Genomic DNA, 18511 nt, shown 5'->3' with positions numbered 1-18511 from the left:
TGCTTCCCAATGGGGAAGCTTGAGCTATACAAATGGGATAGGTTACACCTGAACTTGAGGGGGACTGATGCCCGTGCAGGCAGGTTTACTAGAGCTGTTGGCAGGAGGATGAGAGCCAAAATGATAGACCAGAGGATGGAGCAGTTGGTGTAAAGATAGATTTCTGGATCATTGAGATCTCTTCTGGGGAAGGTATGACCTGTACAAAAAGGATGGGTTACACCTGAACTTAAGACGGACCAATATCCTACAGGCAGATTTGCGGGAGCTGTTGGAGAGGATTTAAACTAGTTTAGCAGAGGTATGAGAACAAGAGCAAAAGGTCAGAGATCGCAGCAGCTGATGCAGTGTGCAAAGGTTTTGAGGAAAGTAGGCAGTTGATAGGACAATATTGCAGTCAGTGTAAAGGACTGAAGTGTGCTTGTCTTAATGCAAGGTGTGTCAGGAACAAGGCTAATGAAGTTAGCATGCATCAGTACATGTAACTACAATGTTGTGGCCATTATGGAGACTTGGCTGTCAAGCGGCAGGAATAGCTGCTGGATTCTCTGGGGTTTACATGTTTCAAAAGGAACAAGGAGGGAGTTAAAGGAGGTAAAGGTGATGAGGGAGTGGCATTGCTGAACAGGCTCAGTATTACAGTGCAGACTGGAAGGATTCTTGACTCAGTGTGTAGACAGGTAGACTAGAGGAGAGGCCATATTGGATTTGATGTGAGTTAATGAGCCAGGTCAGGTGTCAGAGCATTTCGGAGACAGTGATATCAACTCCCTGACCTTGGACAGGGATAGAAGCAGATGGTACAGGAAAGTGTTTAAATGGGGGTGGGGTGAATAATGATGCTATCGAACAGGGTAGAATAAATTAGGAACAGATGTACTCTGGGAAATGCACAAAAGAAATGTGGAGGTAGTTTAGAGAGCACTTGCTGGGGGTTCTGGTTAGACTCGTCCCATTGAGGTAGGGAAAGGATGCTAGAGTGATATGTGGAACACTTAGTCAAGAAGAAGAAAAACTTTTTAAGGTTTAGGAAGAAAAGATTAGAGAGTTACAGGGTTGCCAGGAAAGAGCTGAAAGATCGACTTAGGAGAAGGAGAAGGGGGCATAAGAAGGCCATGGCAAGTAGAATTGAGGAAAACCCTATGAGGAATAGGAAGGTAGCCAGAGTGAGGGTAAGATCAATCAGGGATGGTAAAGGAAATGTGCATGGAGTCTTAGGAGGTAGGGGAGGTCCTCAATTTGCTTCAGTATTCCCCAGCGAGAAGAATGTTGACAATTGTGAGAACAGTGTAAAACAGGTTGATATGTTTGAACATGTTGATGTTTAGAAAGTGGATATGCTAAAACTTTTGAAATCCATTAAGATAGCTAAATCCCCTGGGCCAGATGGAATATTCAACATGTGACTATAGGAAACGAGAAGAAATTGCTTCACCTTTGGCATTGATCTTTGCATCCTCACTGGCTAAAGGAGAGGAGGATAACTCATTTTATTCCTTTGTTCAAGAAATAGAATATGGAAGACCATGGGAATTACAGAGTCGTACTTCAATGGTGGGCAAGTGATTGGAGAGAATTCTTAGAGACATGATTTATGAGTATTTGGAGAAGCCATGTGATTAGGGATAATCAGCATGCTTTGTAAGGGGCAGGACATGTCTCAAGAGCCTGAGTGAATTCTTTGAGGATGTAATAAAGCACATCGATGAAAGTGGAGTGATGGATGTGGCGTGTATGGATTTTAGTAACACATTTGATAAGATTCCTGTAGTAGGCTTATTCAGAAAGTCAGGATGCATGTAATCCGGGGAAACTTGGATACAGAATTGTCTTGCCCACAGAATGCAGAGAGTGGTAATAGATGAGAATACCCTGCCTGGAGGTGGTGACCAGTGGTGTTCCGCAGGGATCTGTTCTGGGTCTCCTGCTCTTTGTGATGTCTTGGATGAGGAAGTGGAAGGGTGGGTTAGTAAGTTTGCAGATGACACAAAAGTTAGTGGAGTTGTGGATGGTATGGAGGTCTGTTATAGATGACAATGGGATATTGACAGGATGCAGAAGTGGCAGGTAGAGTTCAGCTCAGAAAAGTATGAATAGGTTCATTTTGGAAGGTCCAATTTGAAGGCAGAACACAGGATTAATGGCAGGATTCTTAGTTAAGCATTGTGGAGCAAGAGGGATTTAGGGGTCTATGTCCCTCAAAGATGGCACGCAGGTAGATAGGTTGTTTAAGAAGGTGTATGGTATGTTGGTCTTCATTAGTTGAGGGACTGAGTTCAAGAGCTGCAAGGCAATGTTATAGTTCTATACAGTAAAACCATAGTAAGACCACACTTGGAAAACCGTGTTTAGTTCTGGTCACTTCATTATAGGAAGGATATGGAAGATTTAGAGAGATTGTAAAGGAGATTTACATGCATGCTGCCTGGATTAGAGGGTATGTCTTATGAAGATAAGCTGAGTGAGCGAGAGCTTTTCTCTTCAAAGTTCAAAGTAAATTTTTTATCAGAGTACATATACAACCCTGAGATTAATTTTCTTATGGGAATTCAAGAAATACAATAGAATCAATGAAAGACTACCCTTAGAGGTGCAAAGGGACTTGGGAGTCCTTGTGCAGGATTCCCTACAGGTTAACTTTGCAGGTTTAGTTGGTGGTAAGGAAGGCAAAAGCAATGTTAGCATTTATTTTGAGAGGACTAGAATATAAAAGCAGGAATGTAATTCTGAAGCTTTATAAGGCACTGGTCAGAATGCACTTGGAGTATTGTGAGTAGTTTCGGACTCTTTATCTAAGAAAAGATGTCAAGACTTTTGGAGGGTCCAAAGGAAGTTCACAAGATTTATTCCAGGAATTAAAGCATTAGTGTATGATCAGTGTTTGGTGGCTCTGGGCCTGTACTTGCTGGAGTTTTAAGAATGAAGGGGGATCTCACTGAAACCTATTGAATATTGAAAGATGGCGCCTGCGTACAACGCTTCTTCAATCGACATCTTCTGGATGGATCATGAATCCATATATGGTATTTCACTCCTTTTGTGTCTTTTACGTTTGTTTTTGATCTTGAATGTTATTCTGCACTGCTGGAGCCTGTGGTTTGCAGTTTGGAGATTGCTTGGGTGTTTCAGCACTTTGCAGTCTCTGAGGAGATTCTAGGAGGCAGAGGCAGCGTGTGGGAACTTTGTGGTGAGAAGGCTGCAAGCCGATGTTCGACTCCATTTCACCGATTAAATCTTAAAGCTTACATTATTTGGCAATTACAGCAACGAGAGGGTTTGAAATATCCATTGCCTGCCATTTTATTGCTGGTGAGATTGCTGTGCTATAGGGAGAGGAGACTGAATTTTCATTGCTGGTGAGATTGCCCTGCTATGGAGAGAGGAGGCTGCCTTTTTATTGCCGGTGAAATCACTCTGCCCTGGAGAGGGAGAATGTCGCCCAGGCTTTCTGTGGTTTGGATGTGGACTTGAACTGTAATTTTTTTTTCAGTCTTATGTTTTTTTTTTGTATTCTGTGTTTTTTGCCTGATCTTTCTCTTTTTTTGTGTGCAGGAAGGTGGGATTTTGGGGTTGATGATTGTGCTGCCTCTCTTTTCTTTCTTGGTTTCATGGCTATCTGGAGAAGTATTAGTATTTCAAAGCTTGTATACTTTGATAATAAATGAACCTTTGACTATTTACAAGAACAAAGTTATTCCATATTATTTTTGAATGCCTTTGAAATTTTAGTGTCAGATTGATCCATAATTACTTTTTAGTAAATTCACTGACCAAAAAATTTCATGCATAATTATAATTCCACACAGTTTAAAATTAAAATGGATTTTACAGTGTTGTTGTTTTACAATGGTGTCAGTATTTCAGTTTTTACCTTATTCTTACTGTGCACCCTGTAAAATGCTTGTTTTTCTTTTCAGTGTGCTGTTTGTCAGAATTTTAATGTCATTTACTATTTAATTATTTTGAGGACCTAGCTGTGATGTCAAGATCTGCAGCAAAGTGATACCTGAGAGTAAACAATATCAAACAAGAGTTCCATAGCACAAAGTCTACTAGATCTTTGAGAATAGTTTTATTCTTAATCGGTAGGGAGCATCACTGCCTTTACTGTTACTGCAAAATCCAGCCATTTTATTTTGTCTAATCAGAATGGACATAACACCAGGTCTGAGAGGGCAAGAGGGCACTCAGAGTATTTTCAAATTTAATTTTTCATAATTTCTTATATTTCTTATTTTCATCAATGCTTTCTCATAACATATTTCCTGGGCAAAATAATCATAGGCAATGAAAATTTTGATCAGTGATGTATAGAAATATGCCTGAGTGATTTGCCTACTGATTTCATGATTCATATTGGAAAAATCAGAAAAATGTGATGACAAACCCATTTTCTAATAATTCAAGACAGATCTTTGTTGTAAAGAGTGAGAGTGCAGCATTAGTTAATCAATTCTAAAAAAGCCAAACCTGAAGTAAGAAAAATAGTTTCTCCTTTTTATTTAGCAATTGAATCACTATGACCCCTGGTAACCATGTACCCAGCACAACACTGTGCCATTAGAGTTAAACTGTTTTGCAGTATAACATGTGGCATACATAAATTTATTTCATAGTGTAAATCTGGCTGCTTTACATTTTCTTTTCTACCCTTCTAGAAATCACATGCTAAAGAAAATATGAAAGAAAGTGGGAAGAAATTTCACAGCAGTTCATTTATCAGCACCTTTTCTAAACAGAAGGTAGGATATTGTTGATTTTATTCAATAGAAAGAATATTATAGAGCTATTATTTAAAATATTATTGAAGCAATTAAAATATATAACAAACTAATGTAATGGACTACTTTGGTCACTTAAGCCAAAGTATAAAATTTAGCAACCATACAACTAAAAGCAAGTATAGTTAAAGTATCTGTATTTTCATTGAAGTGTTAATTGTGATTGTCTCTTTTACTGGATCAGAAAAGTACAAAATCCAAGGCAAAACTGTACAATCCAAATGAAGAGGATCAGCAGAATTTTCCTGGTAAAGAAGCTGGGCCAGCTTACAGGTTAGTTAGCAACCCTGCATTTTTTTCCCCCAAGAATACTTAACAATACTTTAAACTTCTACAAATGCTTAATGAATCTTTCATTCATTTTTTGAAGGTGTCATTGTTCCTAAAATTATCTGGTGAATGTATGATTATTGGTTTAATTCTTTTCTTAACATGTTTGAACACTATAAATTAATTTTAATAAATTTATGTTTATGCTTACACATATCAATTAAAGTTATTATACAATGGGGGAAAGAAAAGCATTGCATAGACTAAAATTCTGAATATAAAAGCAGATAATGATTGTAACTCTGCAATATCAGAAATCAAAACATTAAAACAAATAAGTAATTCAGGGATATGGAGTAAGGAAAGTGGCACTCCGGTAAATGATCAGACATGATCTTGTTGAATGGTGGAACAAGTATAAGGACCAAATGTAACTCCTGCTTTTATGTCCTTCTCATCTGTATTAGGGAAATCTGGATGCAGATTAAGCATTCATGTTACAGAGCAGCCCAGTCCTTTTTTAAAGACCCACCTTTTAGTGTTGTATTCTTGTTTCACCGAAACAATGCCACATCTTTCTCTGTGACACTTGCAACTCACTGATCATAATGGACATCCATTTTCTCAGATGAAGGCACTGACTATATAGAAAGTATCTGTTCATGTTTCTTCCACCAGCATTCTTGATTTTACATACTTTTTTTTTTGTCCTTTTCAGTCCTGCACAGACTTAGTCATATTTATCTTTTGTTTTCTTGATTTCTTTCATTTTGCTCCTATAACTTTTGCTATTTAATCTGTTCTCGACCAAACATTTCATTCTCATTTAAAAAAAATTCATCTAAACCTTCCAGCCAACAGCTAGTTTTTGAGGGAAAGGTGTGCATGTGAATAGAGTCTTTCACGACCTTTTGGAAATTCTGCAGTGTGTTGCAGTCAATGAAGTAATTTGAAATACAAATAAGAAAATAGAAGGCTGTAGGGCTAATCGTGACATGTATTTAGATATGACATTTGTGTGCCTGATGCAGCAATCTATCAATACTCCCAGCATTGTTATAAATAGACTTATTCAGTTTCTTGTTTCAGGTTTGGCAGTTTTAGAATTGTTTAACTAATGTTGCAGTTTCACGCTTTACAACAGAGGTGTGTCATGAACTATTAGAAAATGGGTTTGTCATCATCCGTTGCTGAAGTTTTGTAATCTGAGTCATGGATTTGGTAGGCAAGTCACTCTGGCATACTTCTGTATATCACTGATCAAGATTATCATTGGTCATTACCTTCTTTATCCCCCAGGAAATATGTTATGAAAAAGCATTAATGAAAAACAGAATGAGTTGAATAATTAATGGAATAGATTGAGTAATAGAATATTCAACATTTTTTGTCCCCTTCTTCCTGTAGAGTATTGAATTAGTTGATATTTCAACATCCTCTGTGAACATTGATAACTTATCACTGCATTATTATGTAGGTTAGACCATCGCAAAAAAACAACGAAACTCTATCGTGGTCTTTCTGACCTGGTTATATACACTAATTCTGTGACTTCTCAGGATCTCCTCGGGAAAGGTAAGGGATATCTCTAAGCATAAAGCAACTTCAATTTGAAAAATGCCTCTGAAATAGCAGCAAAATTTTCTTCAGTGAAGCAGAATTTCCACCTGAGTGGTTTAAAATATGGATTAAGTTCTTCCCTGCTGGAAGTAACTGACTTGATAAAATAGCAGATAAAGTATTTATTTACCGCTGCACCTTATCAAGTGAATTCGCTGGCAATCTGGCAAAGAATTCAAGATTGATTGGAATACTTTCCAGCAGGCGAAGTATATCATGCCCACTTTTTTGCTAGGTACATTATCAGTAAACAGATCCTCAACCTTCCTTTCTGTCTATAGTGAAGGTCGAATTTTTGTTATGTAATGTTTTGAGGGCAAAAGGCAAAGTGGATAAGTTGAAATAATATACAGTACTGTGCAAAAGTCTTAGGCACATATATATAGCTAGGGTATATATACATATATATATATATATAGCCTAAGACTTTTGTGCAGTGCTGTAATAATTTTATGTAGTGCACTGTAGTGCTGCCTCAAACAAAAACAAATTTCATAACATATGTGAGTGATGACGAATCTGATTCTGACATGGGACTGTTTTGTGGACTGGGAATGGGAAGGGGGCAGAAAGAGGGGAATCATGGTTGGGAAAATGGGGAGGGAGACGGAAACACCAGAGAGACATTCTGTAATGATCAATAAACCAATTGTTTGGAATCGGATGACCTTGCCTGGCATCTCAGGGCTGGGAGAGTCTGCATCCGTGCCACACCTTCCCCAGCACTCCTTCTCTGTTATCTGTCTCACATCCTTCCCGCAGCACCCCACCATCACCATTCCCAACAGATTTGCTCCCACCAGATTTACAAACTCACTGCCCGCTCCATGTTAACAAATACAGTATTGTGCAAAAGTCTTAGGCATATATATATATATATATCTAGATTGCCTAAAACTTTTGCACAGTACTGTAAGACCGCAAGGTCTGCTGCATTGCAACACTCATGTTGAGATCCCTTTTTAAGTTGCCTAAAATTACACAAACCTAAAATAGCCATTGTTGCTGATGCCCGAATTTCACAAATGTTGTGTTTTCTAATCTTAAAAAAATTTTTTTTCAACAGGATCTGCTGGGAAAGTTTTATCCTTAAATGAGACTCAAGCCCATGAACTTTTACATCAAAAGCCTGAACAATTTATTTGTTTTAACCAGAAACATTTCACCTGTGTATACCCATCAGCCTTCAGAATAGACTCAAGCAATTGTAACCCACAAGAATATTGGAATGTTGGTTGCCAGATGGGTAAGTATGCTTGTACATAAGTATTTAATATCTTCGGAAAACAAATTTAATTGCACGTAAATTGGATTTAACCCTTTCATTGTGCACTAAGCTTTCATGTCTTTTAATGCCATCACTTCAATAGGGTTGCCCACAAACTATCAGGAAATTATTTAAAACTATACTTTAAATGGCATTTAGGGTAATTTTCACCTAAAATGAAATCTTAAAATGGAATCTGATGAAGTGACCGGGTTCAGATGACTGCAGCTTGTCAAGATAGCCATGCGTGAATCTCAATAGGGCCAAAAGCCCTTAGATGAATATTCACCACGGCAGTCAGGCAGGAGCAACACACACAACACCATAAGATATAGGAGCAGAATTGGGCCATTCAGCCCATTGAATCTGCTCCACCATTCTGTCATGGCTGATTTATTATCCCTCTCAACACTATTCTCCTACCTACTCTCTGTTGCCTTTGATGCCCTTACTAATCAAGAACCTATCAACACCTGCTTTAAATATTCCAATTACCATGGGCTCCACAGCTATCTGTGGTAATGAATTACATAGATTCACCACCCTATGGCTAAAGAAATACCTTCTCATCTGTTCTAAATGGACGTACCTCTATTCTGAGGCTGTGCCTTCTGGTCCTAGGCTCACCCACTACTGGAAGTAACCTCAGCACATCCATTCTATTTAGGCCTTTCAATATTTGATAGGTTTCAATGGGATACCCCTGCATTCTTCTAAACTCCAGTGAGTACAGGCCCATAGCCATCAAATGCTCCTCAGATGATAACCCTTTCATCCCTGGAATCAAGGGAAGAGGTCTGTTTTTCTTGAAGAGAGCATATCATCAGTCCAAAAGTGCATGCAAGAAGGAATATTGAGCCAGGAGATCCACCAGAGCAATCCTGACCGGCGGTGATTCAAATAGTCTCCCACAGCAATGACAAAGTCTCTATTTTTGTGCTGTCCATTCAGTAAGGGGAACAAGTGGTCTATCTAATTACCCTATAAAAACAAAACAGAATTTTTGTTTATTATCATCATCATCATCATCATCATCATCAGGTGCCATGCCCTGTTTGAGCTTTGACTGCCATGGCCCACATACTCCTGTTTTGGATCAAGTGGATCAATTCATTGGTATTCATTTCCAGTTCTCTGGCTGCTGTCTCTGTCATCATTTGTCTTTGTCTTCCTCTTGCTTTCTTCCCTTCAGTCTTTCCCATAATTACCTGCATTCTAACTCCTCTTTCCTAATCACATGTCCAATGAAGTTACGTTGCCTTTTCATGATCTCATACATTATTTCTTTTTTTGTGTTTGCTCTGTTCATGACATCCTCGTTAGATATTCATTTCGTCCATGATATTCTTTGCATCCTCCTCAAAAACCACATCTCTGCTGCTACAATTCGTTTCCTCATGTTACTAGATAATGTCCAACGTTCTGAGCCATATAACATAACTGGATAAACGTAACATTTCAGTACTCTGAGGCGGGTTGTCATGCCTAGTTTAGTATTGGTCAGTATACTCTTCATTCTCGTAAAGGTGTCTTTTGCCATTCCCATTCTTCTTTTGATGTCCATGTCGCACCTGCCATCTGATGTCACCCAGCTTTCTAAGTAGCAAAAGTTCTGTACTTGTTTTATGTCTTCCCCGTTTATTCTCAGCCTACAGATAGGATTCTCCTTCTTTTTGGATATCACCATACATTCTGTCTTTTTGCAATTAATAGATAGACCCATGTTTGCACTCTCTTCAACAATTATATCAATTAATTTTTGTAGTTCTTCCTCCATACTTGCAAGTAATACAGTGTCATCTGCATATCTGAAATTATTGATGTTTTCACTGCCAACTTTGATTCCCAAGATGTCTCTTATTTTTTGTAATAATTGTTTCACTGTACACATTAAATAAACCGGGGAGAAAACACACCCTTGTCTAATGCTTCTCTTGATTTTTGTAAACTGACTTACTTCTCCATCTATGTTTATTCCCTGTACAGATTTCTGATTAGGTGGAGGTCTTTCGAATCTAGATCTAGAGTTTGCTGTAATATTTCAAATAACTTATTGTGCTTCACTTTATCAAATGCTTTTGTGTAGTCGATAAAACAAACAGACAAATCTTTCTGCACTTGAATAGCTCGTTCTGATAGTATCCTTAACATCAATATTGCGTTTCTTGTACCTTTGTCTTTCACAAAACCACATTGTTCTTTGCCTATTTCAGCTTGTATCTTACTTTAAGCTCTTGTCATCAAAATTCTTAGAAGTATCTTGGTGATATGACTCAATAACTTATGGTCCTATGTAATTCACATTCTTTTGCTCCAGGTTTCTTAGGAAGAGTGATAAATACTGATTTTTTCCATCACTTCGGGTATTATTCCAGTCTCATAAATGTCATTGATTAAATCAGTAAGTTTTTCAATTCCATAATCTTCAAGGGTGATAATTTGTTCTATTACTAACTCATCAGGACCTGCTGCCTTTCCTTTCTTCATCTTATTTATTGCATTACGAACTTCAGATTTTTAAATACTTGGACCTTCAATTGTATATTATAATGTTGCAGAATCGATGGTATGATGGCGTGTCCTGATGGTTAACATGAAGAAGAGATAGTAAAGGTAGTGATTCAGGAGATAAAGATGCATGGTATCCAGGGTGAATTGCAAGTTGGGATTCAGAACTGGCTTGCCCACAGCAGTCAGAGTAGGTGGGGAAGGCTGTGACTTGGCTGGAGATCTGTGATTAAGTGGTGTTCCACAGTGGGGCCTCTGCTTGTGATATACTTCAATGATTTGAATGAAAATGTGAATGCGTGGATTAGCAAGTTTGCGGATGACCCCAAGATGGGTAGAGTTATGATAGTGTAAGGGACTATGAAAGAATACAGCCAGGTAGATATCAGTTACAGATATTTTTAGAGATACAGGGCAGAATAAGCCCTTCTGGCCCTTCGAGTCACATCGCCCGGAAGCCCAACAATTTTAACCCTAGCCTAACCACAGGACAATTCACAGGGACCGATTAACCTATTAATGAATACATCTTTACACTGGGAGGTAATCAGAGCACCTGGAGGAAACCCATGCGCATACAGGAAGGAATATATAAAGTTGCTTACAGAGGACACTGGAGTTGAATTCTGACACCTGAGCTGTAATGGTGCTGTGCTAATCACTATGTTATCATGACACCCCATGGCAGAGATATGGCTGATGGTGTTCAATCTGGTGTTAAAAGTGTGAGATGTTTCACTTTGGGAGGTCAACTGAAAGCAATCAGTATACAATGATGGTAGACCTGCACTTTGTCTTCTTTAGCACATTGCTTGTTTGTCAGTCTTTGTTTGCATATAGTTTTTAATACATTCTAACTGATTTTTTATTTTTCCTGTAAGAAAATGAATCTCAAGTAATATATGGTAACATATAGTACTTTGATAATAAAGTTCCTTTGAATTTTTCAGGTCTGTAGTTCTTTGAAAGTCAGTACATGAGTGCATAAGGTGGTAAAGAAGGCATATAGAATGTTTGCCTTCATTGGTAAGGGTTGAGCACAAAGTAAGGAAGTCTTGCTGCATGTATATAAATCTTTAATCAGACTGCACCTGGAGTATAGAGTACAGTTCTGGTTGCTCCAGTGCAGGAACAAAGAGGAGATGGTGTGGAATGGTTTACTAGGATGCTGCCTGGATTAGAGGGCATCTGGTACAAGGAAAGGTTGGACAGATTTGTGCTGTTCTCCCTAAAGCGTCAGAGGCTAAGGGGAAACCTAATGGAAGTTTTTGAAATTATGAGAGGCATAGATAGCATAGACAGCCAGAATCTTTTCCTCAGGGTAAAAATGTCAAACACCAGAGAACATGCTTTTAAGGTTAGAGGGGGAAATTTGAAGGTGATGTGAGGGGCAAGTTTTTAATGCAGAGAATGGTAGTGGCCTGGAACAGGTTATCAGGGGTAGCAGTGGAATTGGGGGTTTAAGTGGCTTTTAGATAGACATATGATTAAGTAAGGAATGGAGGGATATGTATGATACACAAGAAGAGAGGACATTTAGTATAAATTGACATCAAGATATGCACAACATTGTGAGTTGAATGGGCTGTCCACTGCTGTACTGTTCTATGTGCTACAGTTAATGAATATATCTGACAGAGTTCTGACAGTACTTGTTCAGTAGGAAGTATGGGCCTTGGTGTCTTGTTGACCATTACCTAAGAAGACCTCTTCCATAGAGGTTGGGTACTCCTCTCTTGTATGGATAGCCTCCTTTCTTTGCTCTCTGCTTTACTGAGATGAAAAGGACATTATTAACCTTAAAGGACCCACCACTGCCATGTACTTGGAATTTTTTCACCTGCTTGGCATCCTGTTTGGATGCCTTATACAGTACTCTAATTGAGACATATCAGAGTCTTGTTGAAATGCCAGGTAGCTGAATGTATTCCAGCCAGTATCTAATGAATGAATGTGTTGACATCAAAGGAGGTTTAGAAATTTAATTTGTAATTAAAAAGTACCTAATCAAAGTGCACCTCCTAGTAATTTAAAAGAATTTAGTCAGCCCACCTTGGCAGCTTTGGGCTTTGCCCCCCCATCATCACAGACAAGTACTGCTGCCTAACTGATTTTGCCTCATTTATCATTGGTGGAGTTGTAGGACAGTGATAGTTTGGTGTTTAGAACACTGTCTGTCAATATTGATCCACTAAGTTAAAAACAAGCTGCTGAGTACAGGTGAAGCATGGAGAATCTGATCTACTTTAAATTACATTGTACTTTTGATAGTTATTAAACTGGTAGTTTTTTACTTTGTATGACAAGCATAGTCAGTGAGTCAGGTAAATTATATATTGTTTGAAATCAATGAATTTCCTAAAATTAATCGTGAGCAGAAAGTATTTATAAATAAGACAGACAACTAAAGCTGAATAGGACCGCTGAGTGGTCAACAGGCAAGGATGTTAAATACCAGTGAATCATAAAAATTGGCATAGTTATGATAAGGTCATAAAGTGGCCAAAACTATTACCAAGCTAGTTAGTGTGTCAGTAAAAGAAGTTTATCCAGTAGATTCCTTCCTTTCCTTTGTTCTGCAGAACAACTTGAAAGATACTGCAAAAAATAAGGAAAAAACAAACAACTTAAAGGAAACATTCTGAAATTTAAATGCAATTAATAAATAAATATTTATTTTACAAACTGAGATGTACTGAATTTAGTGATTTACTAGTCAATATCCTGTGGTGCATCAATAAATTCAAATGTAGATGTTAAACTTCAAAGGAAAGAGGAAAACATGGATAGAAATTCCACTAATAATCAACTCAGCAAATGCAGAGGAACTGAAAGTGCAGTGGAAAACAGATAAAAGGAGAAGAAATAAAAATCAGTGTTCTTTTTGAGACAGAATTCACACTTATCAAAACTTTTACTGCTTTATACTACAGGCCTATGAAAAACCAATGTAATTTGCTATGGATTAGGCTGAGTCGCTGCAGAAATGCTAAAGATAATATAATGTTTCATAATCAAATAAAAATCAGTTTAGATTTAGTAAAGATCATTAACCTCTATAATTTAATACCCATTATAAAAACTAAACAAAGGAGAGCTTTCAGTTTGACTCTTAACATTCTGTTTGTGTTCACAGTGGCACTAAATTATCAGACTGATGGTCGTATGATGCAACTAAACAGAGCCCTTTTCATGCAAAATGGAAATTGTGGGTATGTCCTAAAACCTCAATCGATGTGCCAAGGTATTCTTACTATTTAATATCTGATTTGATTCATGTTATTAAAGAATAAAGCTTGTATGTGGAGTTATAGTTTACCCACTGTTAATAATTTAAAATAAATTAGTCTTCCTTGGCAGCCTTAACATTCATTATGTTTTGCTCGTTTTGAACCCATTTGTTGCTGTGTGTGAGTCCTGTAGTTGGTGATGCATATATTATATAGGTTTGCCTTGAACTAGAAAATGTCCGTCACCATAAAATAAGATTGAAGATGCATTTTAATTAACAACTGATGCAAAAAAGCAACCTAAAATATCCAAATGAACCCTATCTGGTGAAAGTCTATTAAAGGTGATGGTTTTTGTTTTCAACATTCCAGATTACAGCAGAGCTATAATGCAATGTACTTTTTCTAGAATATGACCACCTCCAATATCTAAAATTCCACTTTCAAGCAGAATTTCTGAAAGAATCAGAAATGGGAATAGTTTATGATAGTAGAAGAAAAATTCCATATTCTCACATGGAAAGTGATTTGTTCAAAACTGTTGCGCCTAATAATAGAATTCCTGCAATACCTTTTTTGAAATACCAGTACTCCCCAACCTTGACTACTTAAAGTGCAAATTTTACCTTTTAGGTAAGCTAGCCTGAGAGTGTCAGCCCAGAGGCTAAAGCAAGTTTAACAACCTGGCCTCATTAATACCTCATTAGCAGAAGAATCCATCCAAGAAGCTGGCATCAAGCTGCAAGACCATTAAAATTGAATGATGACAGACATCCCACTTCTCCCGCAACTTCCGGGAGTCTGCCGCATATTAATAGTAGCTCCCTGATGCCCGCAAATTATATACAATATCACGGAAATCAATTTTTTTGAGAGCGAGCGAGAGAAAAACAAGGGAGTGCGAGAGCGACCACGAGAGAGAGCGCACGCGAGAGAGCGAACGAGCAAGAAAGCAAGCGAGAGCGCGCAAGCAAGACAGAAAGCAAGCAAGAGCACTTGAGAGCGCGTGAGCGACCACGAGAGAGAGAGAGAACGCGAGCGCGCGCCATGGCAGAGTGTTCCAAAAAAAATATAAAACATACGTCACCACAGACTACACTAAAGCGTACCCCTGCCTAATAGGGGTCAAAATAATGACAGTGTTGCTCGCTGCACTGTTTGCAACAGTAACTTTTCTATTGCCCTTGGTGGGTTAAGACTGTAAAAGATATGTTGAGGTGAGTTTAACAGGTGTCATTCGTTCATTAGCATAGCCATCGTTGTTTAAACTAGCTGGCCAGCTGCTAAGGAGCTAGTCTATTGCAGACATCCCACTTCTCCCGGAAGTCTCCCACAAATTGATGGTGCTACCTCCCTGAAATGAGTTTTTGCAGGGTGGGATGTCTGTGATGAGAGACTGCTACCATTCTCTGAGTCTAGAAGCATGAGAAAGCATAGATAAAAGTAATATCAATGTGAGTAGTGTTGGGGACCAAGTTAAGTGTAATCTGAGCAAGGACCAGGGGGTGGGGGGGGGGGGGAGGTAGGGGGCAATTGGAGGAATGGGATGGTCAAAAGCTCTGGTTGGTACCAAATAGAAACTAGGTTTTGCAAGCCTTGATTCAGCCTTCCGCATTGCATAGGTACTGGAATATTATGGGAATTGGATTTTTGTTGAGGTCAAATGTGATGGCTTTAGCCAGTCCTGTAAATTTAAATAAGAACCCTATCAACTTCAAGCAGGTTTCTTGGGTGAAAATTTAAAAATTTTAGCCAGTCAAGTCAAAGCAAGCAAGCAGCACTATTCCCTTCCTCTCTCAGATTGTGCCTGTCTTTGGAAGGAGTTAAAGGAAAATTTGCATGTTCATTTTAGCATCTTTTATTATTTGGTTATTAGATTGAAATTTCATAAGAATGCAATTGATGCTTTTTAAATAATCAAACATAACAATTTAAATATTCTGAAGGGAAGTAAATCATACTAATGTACTATGCAATCAATTCTCAAGACTTGGAAGATTATCTTAACATTTTGCCAAGTCCATTGTACTTACAAATGCAGATGTTGCAAATGTGTGCAAATATATAATTGGAGTTAATATTTATGACACATGTATTTTGAGTTGCACGAAGGAGATATAACATTACTGAGTTACCTTGTACATTCAGTCAGCAGTTTAATAAACCTGGTGTGTAAATAAATTTAAATTAAAATTTCCTTCTCTTAAAAAAATCATGTGTTCATTACTTGTTACCTGAATAGTATGAAATTATTGTTTTAGGTGTTTTTAACCCTTTCTCTGAAGATCCTCTGCATGGTCATCCAAAAAAGCAGCTAACGTTAAAAATAATCAGTGGGCAGCAGTTGCCAAAGCCACCTAATTCTATGCTTGGGGACAGATGTGAGGTAATGGAGACTTATTGTGCTATTCATACAAGATTTTGGTTGTTAAACTTTGACCTCCCTTGTCAGCCATGGTTGTGTCATCATACCTTTGGAATACTACTTGGGAATGTATCTACTGTCTCTTGCACCTTCCGAATTGCTCCCAGAAATTCTAGACATTGCTGATCTGCCATCATCCCTGCAAGTGTTCCCTTCCGATCAACTTTGGCCAGTTCCTCTCTTATGACTCTGTAATTCCCTTTACTTCACTGTAATACTGCTACATCTGACTTTAGCTTCTCCTTCTCAAATTTCAGGGTGAATTCTATCATATTATGGTCACTTGCCCCTACAGATTCTTTTACCTTAAGGTCTCCAATCAATTCTGGTTCACTACATAACACCCAATCCAGAGTAGCTGATCCCCTCGTGGGATCAACCATGAGCTGTTCTAAAAAAACATCTTGCAGGCATTCTACAAACTCCCTCTCTAGGGTTCCAGCACCAACTTGATTTTCTTAATCTATCTGCATATTGAAATACCTCCATGACTATCATAACATTGCCATTTTGACATACTTTTTCTATCTCCTGTTGCAATTTGTAGCCCACATGTTTGCTACTGTTCAGAGGCCTGTATATCAAGGTCTTCTTACCCTTGCAGTTTCTTAACTCTACCCACAAAGATTCTACACCTTCCAATCCTATGTCATGTTTCTAAGGATTTGATTTTTTTTTTTTACCAACAGAGCCACCCCACACCCTCTGCCTACCTCCCTGGCCTTTTGATACAATGTGTAGAATGTTAAGCTCCCAGCTATAATTTTCTTTCAGCCATGACTCAGTGATGCCCACAATATCACACCTGTCAATCTCTAACTGTGCTACAGGTTCATCTACCTTTTTCTGCATACTGCGATCTTTCAAATGTAACACCTACAGTCCTGTATTCATCAGCCTTTTCAACTTTGTCCCCCTTTTTACATTGCAACTCATCCTATTGATTGCAGTTTTGCCCCATCATCAGCCTGTTCCTGCTAGCTGTCTCACTACACACTGTCTCTGTTTGTAAACAAACTGCCCCATCCTCAGCCCTATCACTCCAGTTTCCTGCCAAATTAGCTTAAACTGTCCTGAACAGCACTAGCAAGGATATCGGTCCCCCTCGGGTTCAGGTGTAACTCATCCCTTTTGTACAAGTTGTACCTTCCCCAGAAGAGATCCCAATGATCCAGAAATCTGAACCCCTGTCCCTTGCACCTGTTTCTCAGCCACACATTCATCTGCCAAATGCTTTTATTCTTACCTGCACTAGCACGTGGCACAGGAAGCAATCCAGGGATTACCATCCTGGCTGTTCTGCTTCTCAGCTCGCTATGTAGCTCCCTAAAATATCTTTTCAGGACCTCCTTGCCTTTCCTACCTATGTCATTGGTGCCAATGTGCACCAAGACTTCTGGCTACTCATCCTCCTCCTCTAGAATGCCATAAACCCAGTCTGAGACATCCTTGACCCTGACACCGGTGGGCAGGAGGGGGCAACACGCCATCTGTGTGTCTCTTGGGTCCACAGAATTTTTTTCTCTATTCCTCTAACTATGGAATCTCATATCACTACTGTAGTGTTCTTCTCCTCTCTTCTCCCCTGAGCCACAGCGCTGGACTCAGTGCCACAGACCAGGTCGATGTAACTCCCCCCAGCAGGACGTACCCCTCATCAGTATCCAAAATGGTATACCTGTCCCCCTCTCAACCTTAAACTCAAATATCCATAAACTCATAGTTCCATGTACTGATCCATGTTCCAACTTCATAACCTTTATCAATGATATTCCGAGCACTAAGATACACATACTGCAAACTACCTGTTCAGTGATATCACACACAAGATGCTGGAGGAACTCAGCAGCCCAGGCAGCATCTATGGGAAAGGGTACAGTTGACATTTCAGGCTGAGACCCTTCAGCAGGACTGGAGAAAAAATGATGAGTAGAGTTAAAAGGTGTTGGGATCCCGTTGGAGATGGCGGAAGTTGTAGAGAATTATGTGCTGGACACGGAAGCTGGTGGGGTGAGGACAAGAGGACCTCTATCCCTATCCCTGGAGACAGCTTATCTACTGATGTCTATTATAAACCCACGAACTCTCACAGCTAACTTGACTAAACCTCTTCCCAACCTGTTACTTGTAAAAACACCATCCCCTTCTTTCAATTCCTCTGCCTCCGTCACATCTTCTCTCAGGATGAGGCTTTTCATTCCAGAACAGAGTAGATATCCTCCTTCTTCAAAGAAAGGGGCTTCCCTTCCTCCACCATCAACACTGCTCTCAACTTTATTTCTTCCATTTCATGCACATCTGCTCTTACCCCATCCTCCCATCACCCTATCAGAGATAAGGTTCCTCTTGTCCGAACCTACCTCCCCACCAGCCTCCGCATCCAGCACATAATTCTCTGGAACTGGTCAGA

At 38.9% G+C, this 18511-nt stretch overlaps 1 protein-coding gene across 2 annotated transcripts in view; it reads left to right on the top strand.

Moving 5' to 3' along the window:
- The window catches only part of plch1 (phospholipase C, eta 1), a 100551-nt gene that overhangs the window by 67554 nt on the left and 14486 nt on the right, over positions 1-18511 (top strand). For both annotated transcript variants that reach the window (XM_072255355.1, XM_072255354.1), the window contains 6 exons: positions 4659-4742; positions 4966-5054; positions 6529-6626; positions 7738-7917; positions 13583-13690; positions 15938-16062. In XM_072255355.1, coding sequence (XP_072111456.1) covers positions 4659-4742; positions 4966-5054; positions 6529-6626; positions 7738-7917; positions 13583-13690; positions 15938-16062 — 684 coding nt within the window. The remainder of the gene's footprint in view (positions 1-4658; positions 4743-4965; positions 5055-6528; positions 6627-7737; positions 7918-13582; positions 13691-15937; positions 16063-18511) is intronic.

The sequence above is a fragment of the Mobula birostris genome, chromosome 4 (genome assembly GCF_030028105.1).
Source record: "Mobula birostris isolate sMobBir1 chromosome 4, sMobBir1.hap1, whole genome shotgun sequence".
NCBI lineage: Eukaryota > Metazoa > Chordata > Chondrichthyes > Myliobatiformes > Myliobatidae > Mobula > Mobula birostris.
The sequence above is the reverse complement of the archived record's forward strand: the minus strand, read 5'-3'. Positions and strand labels throughout refer to the sequence as shown.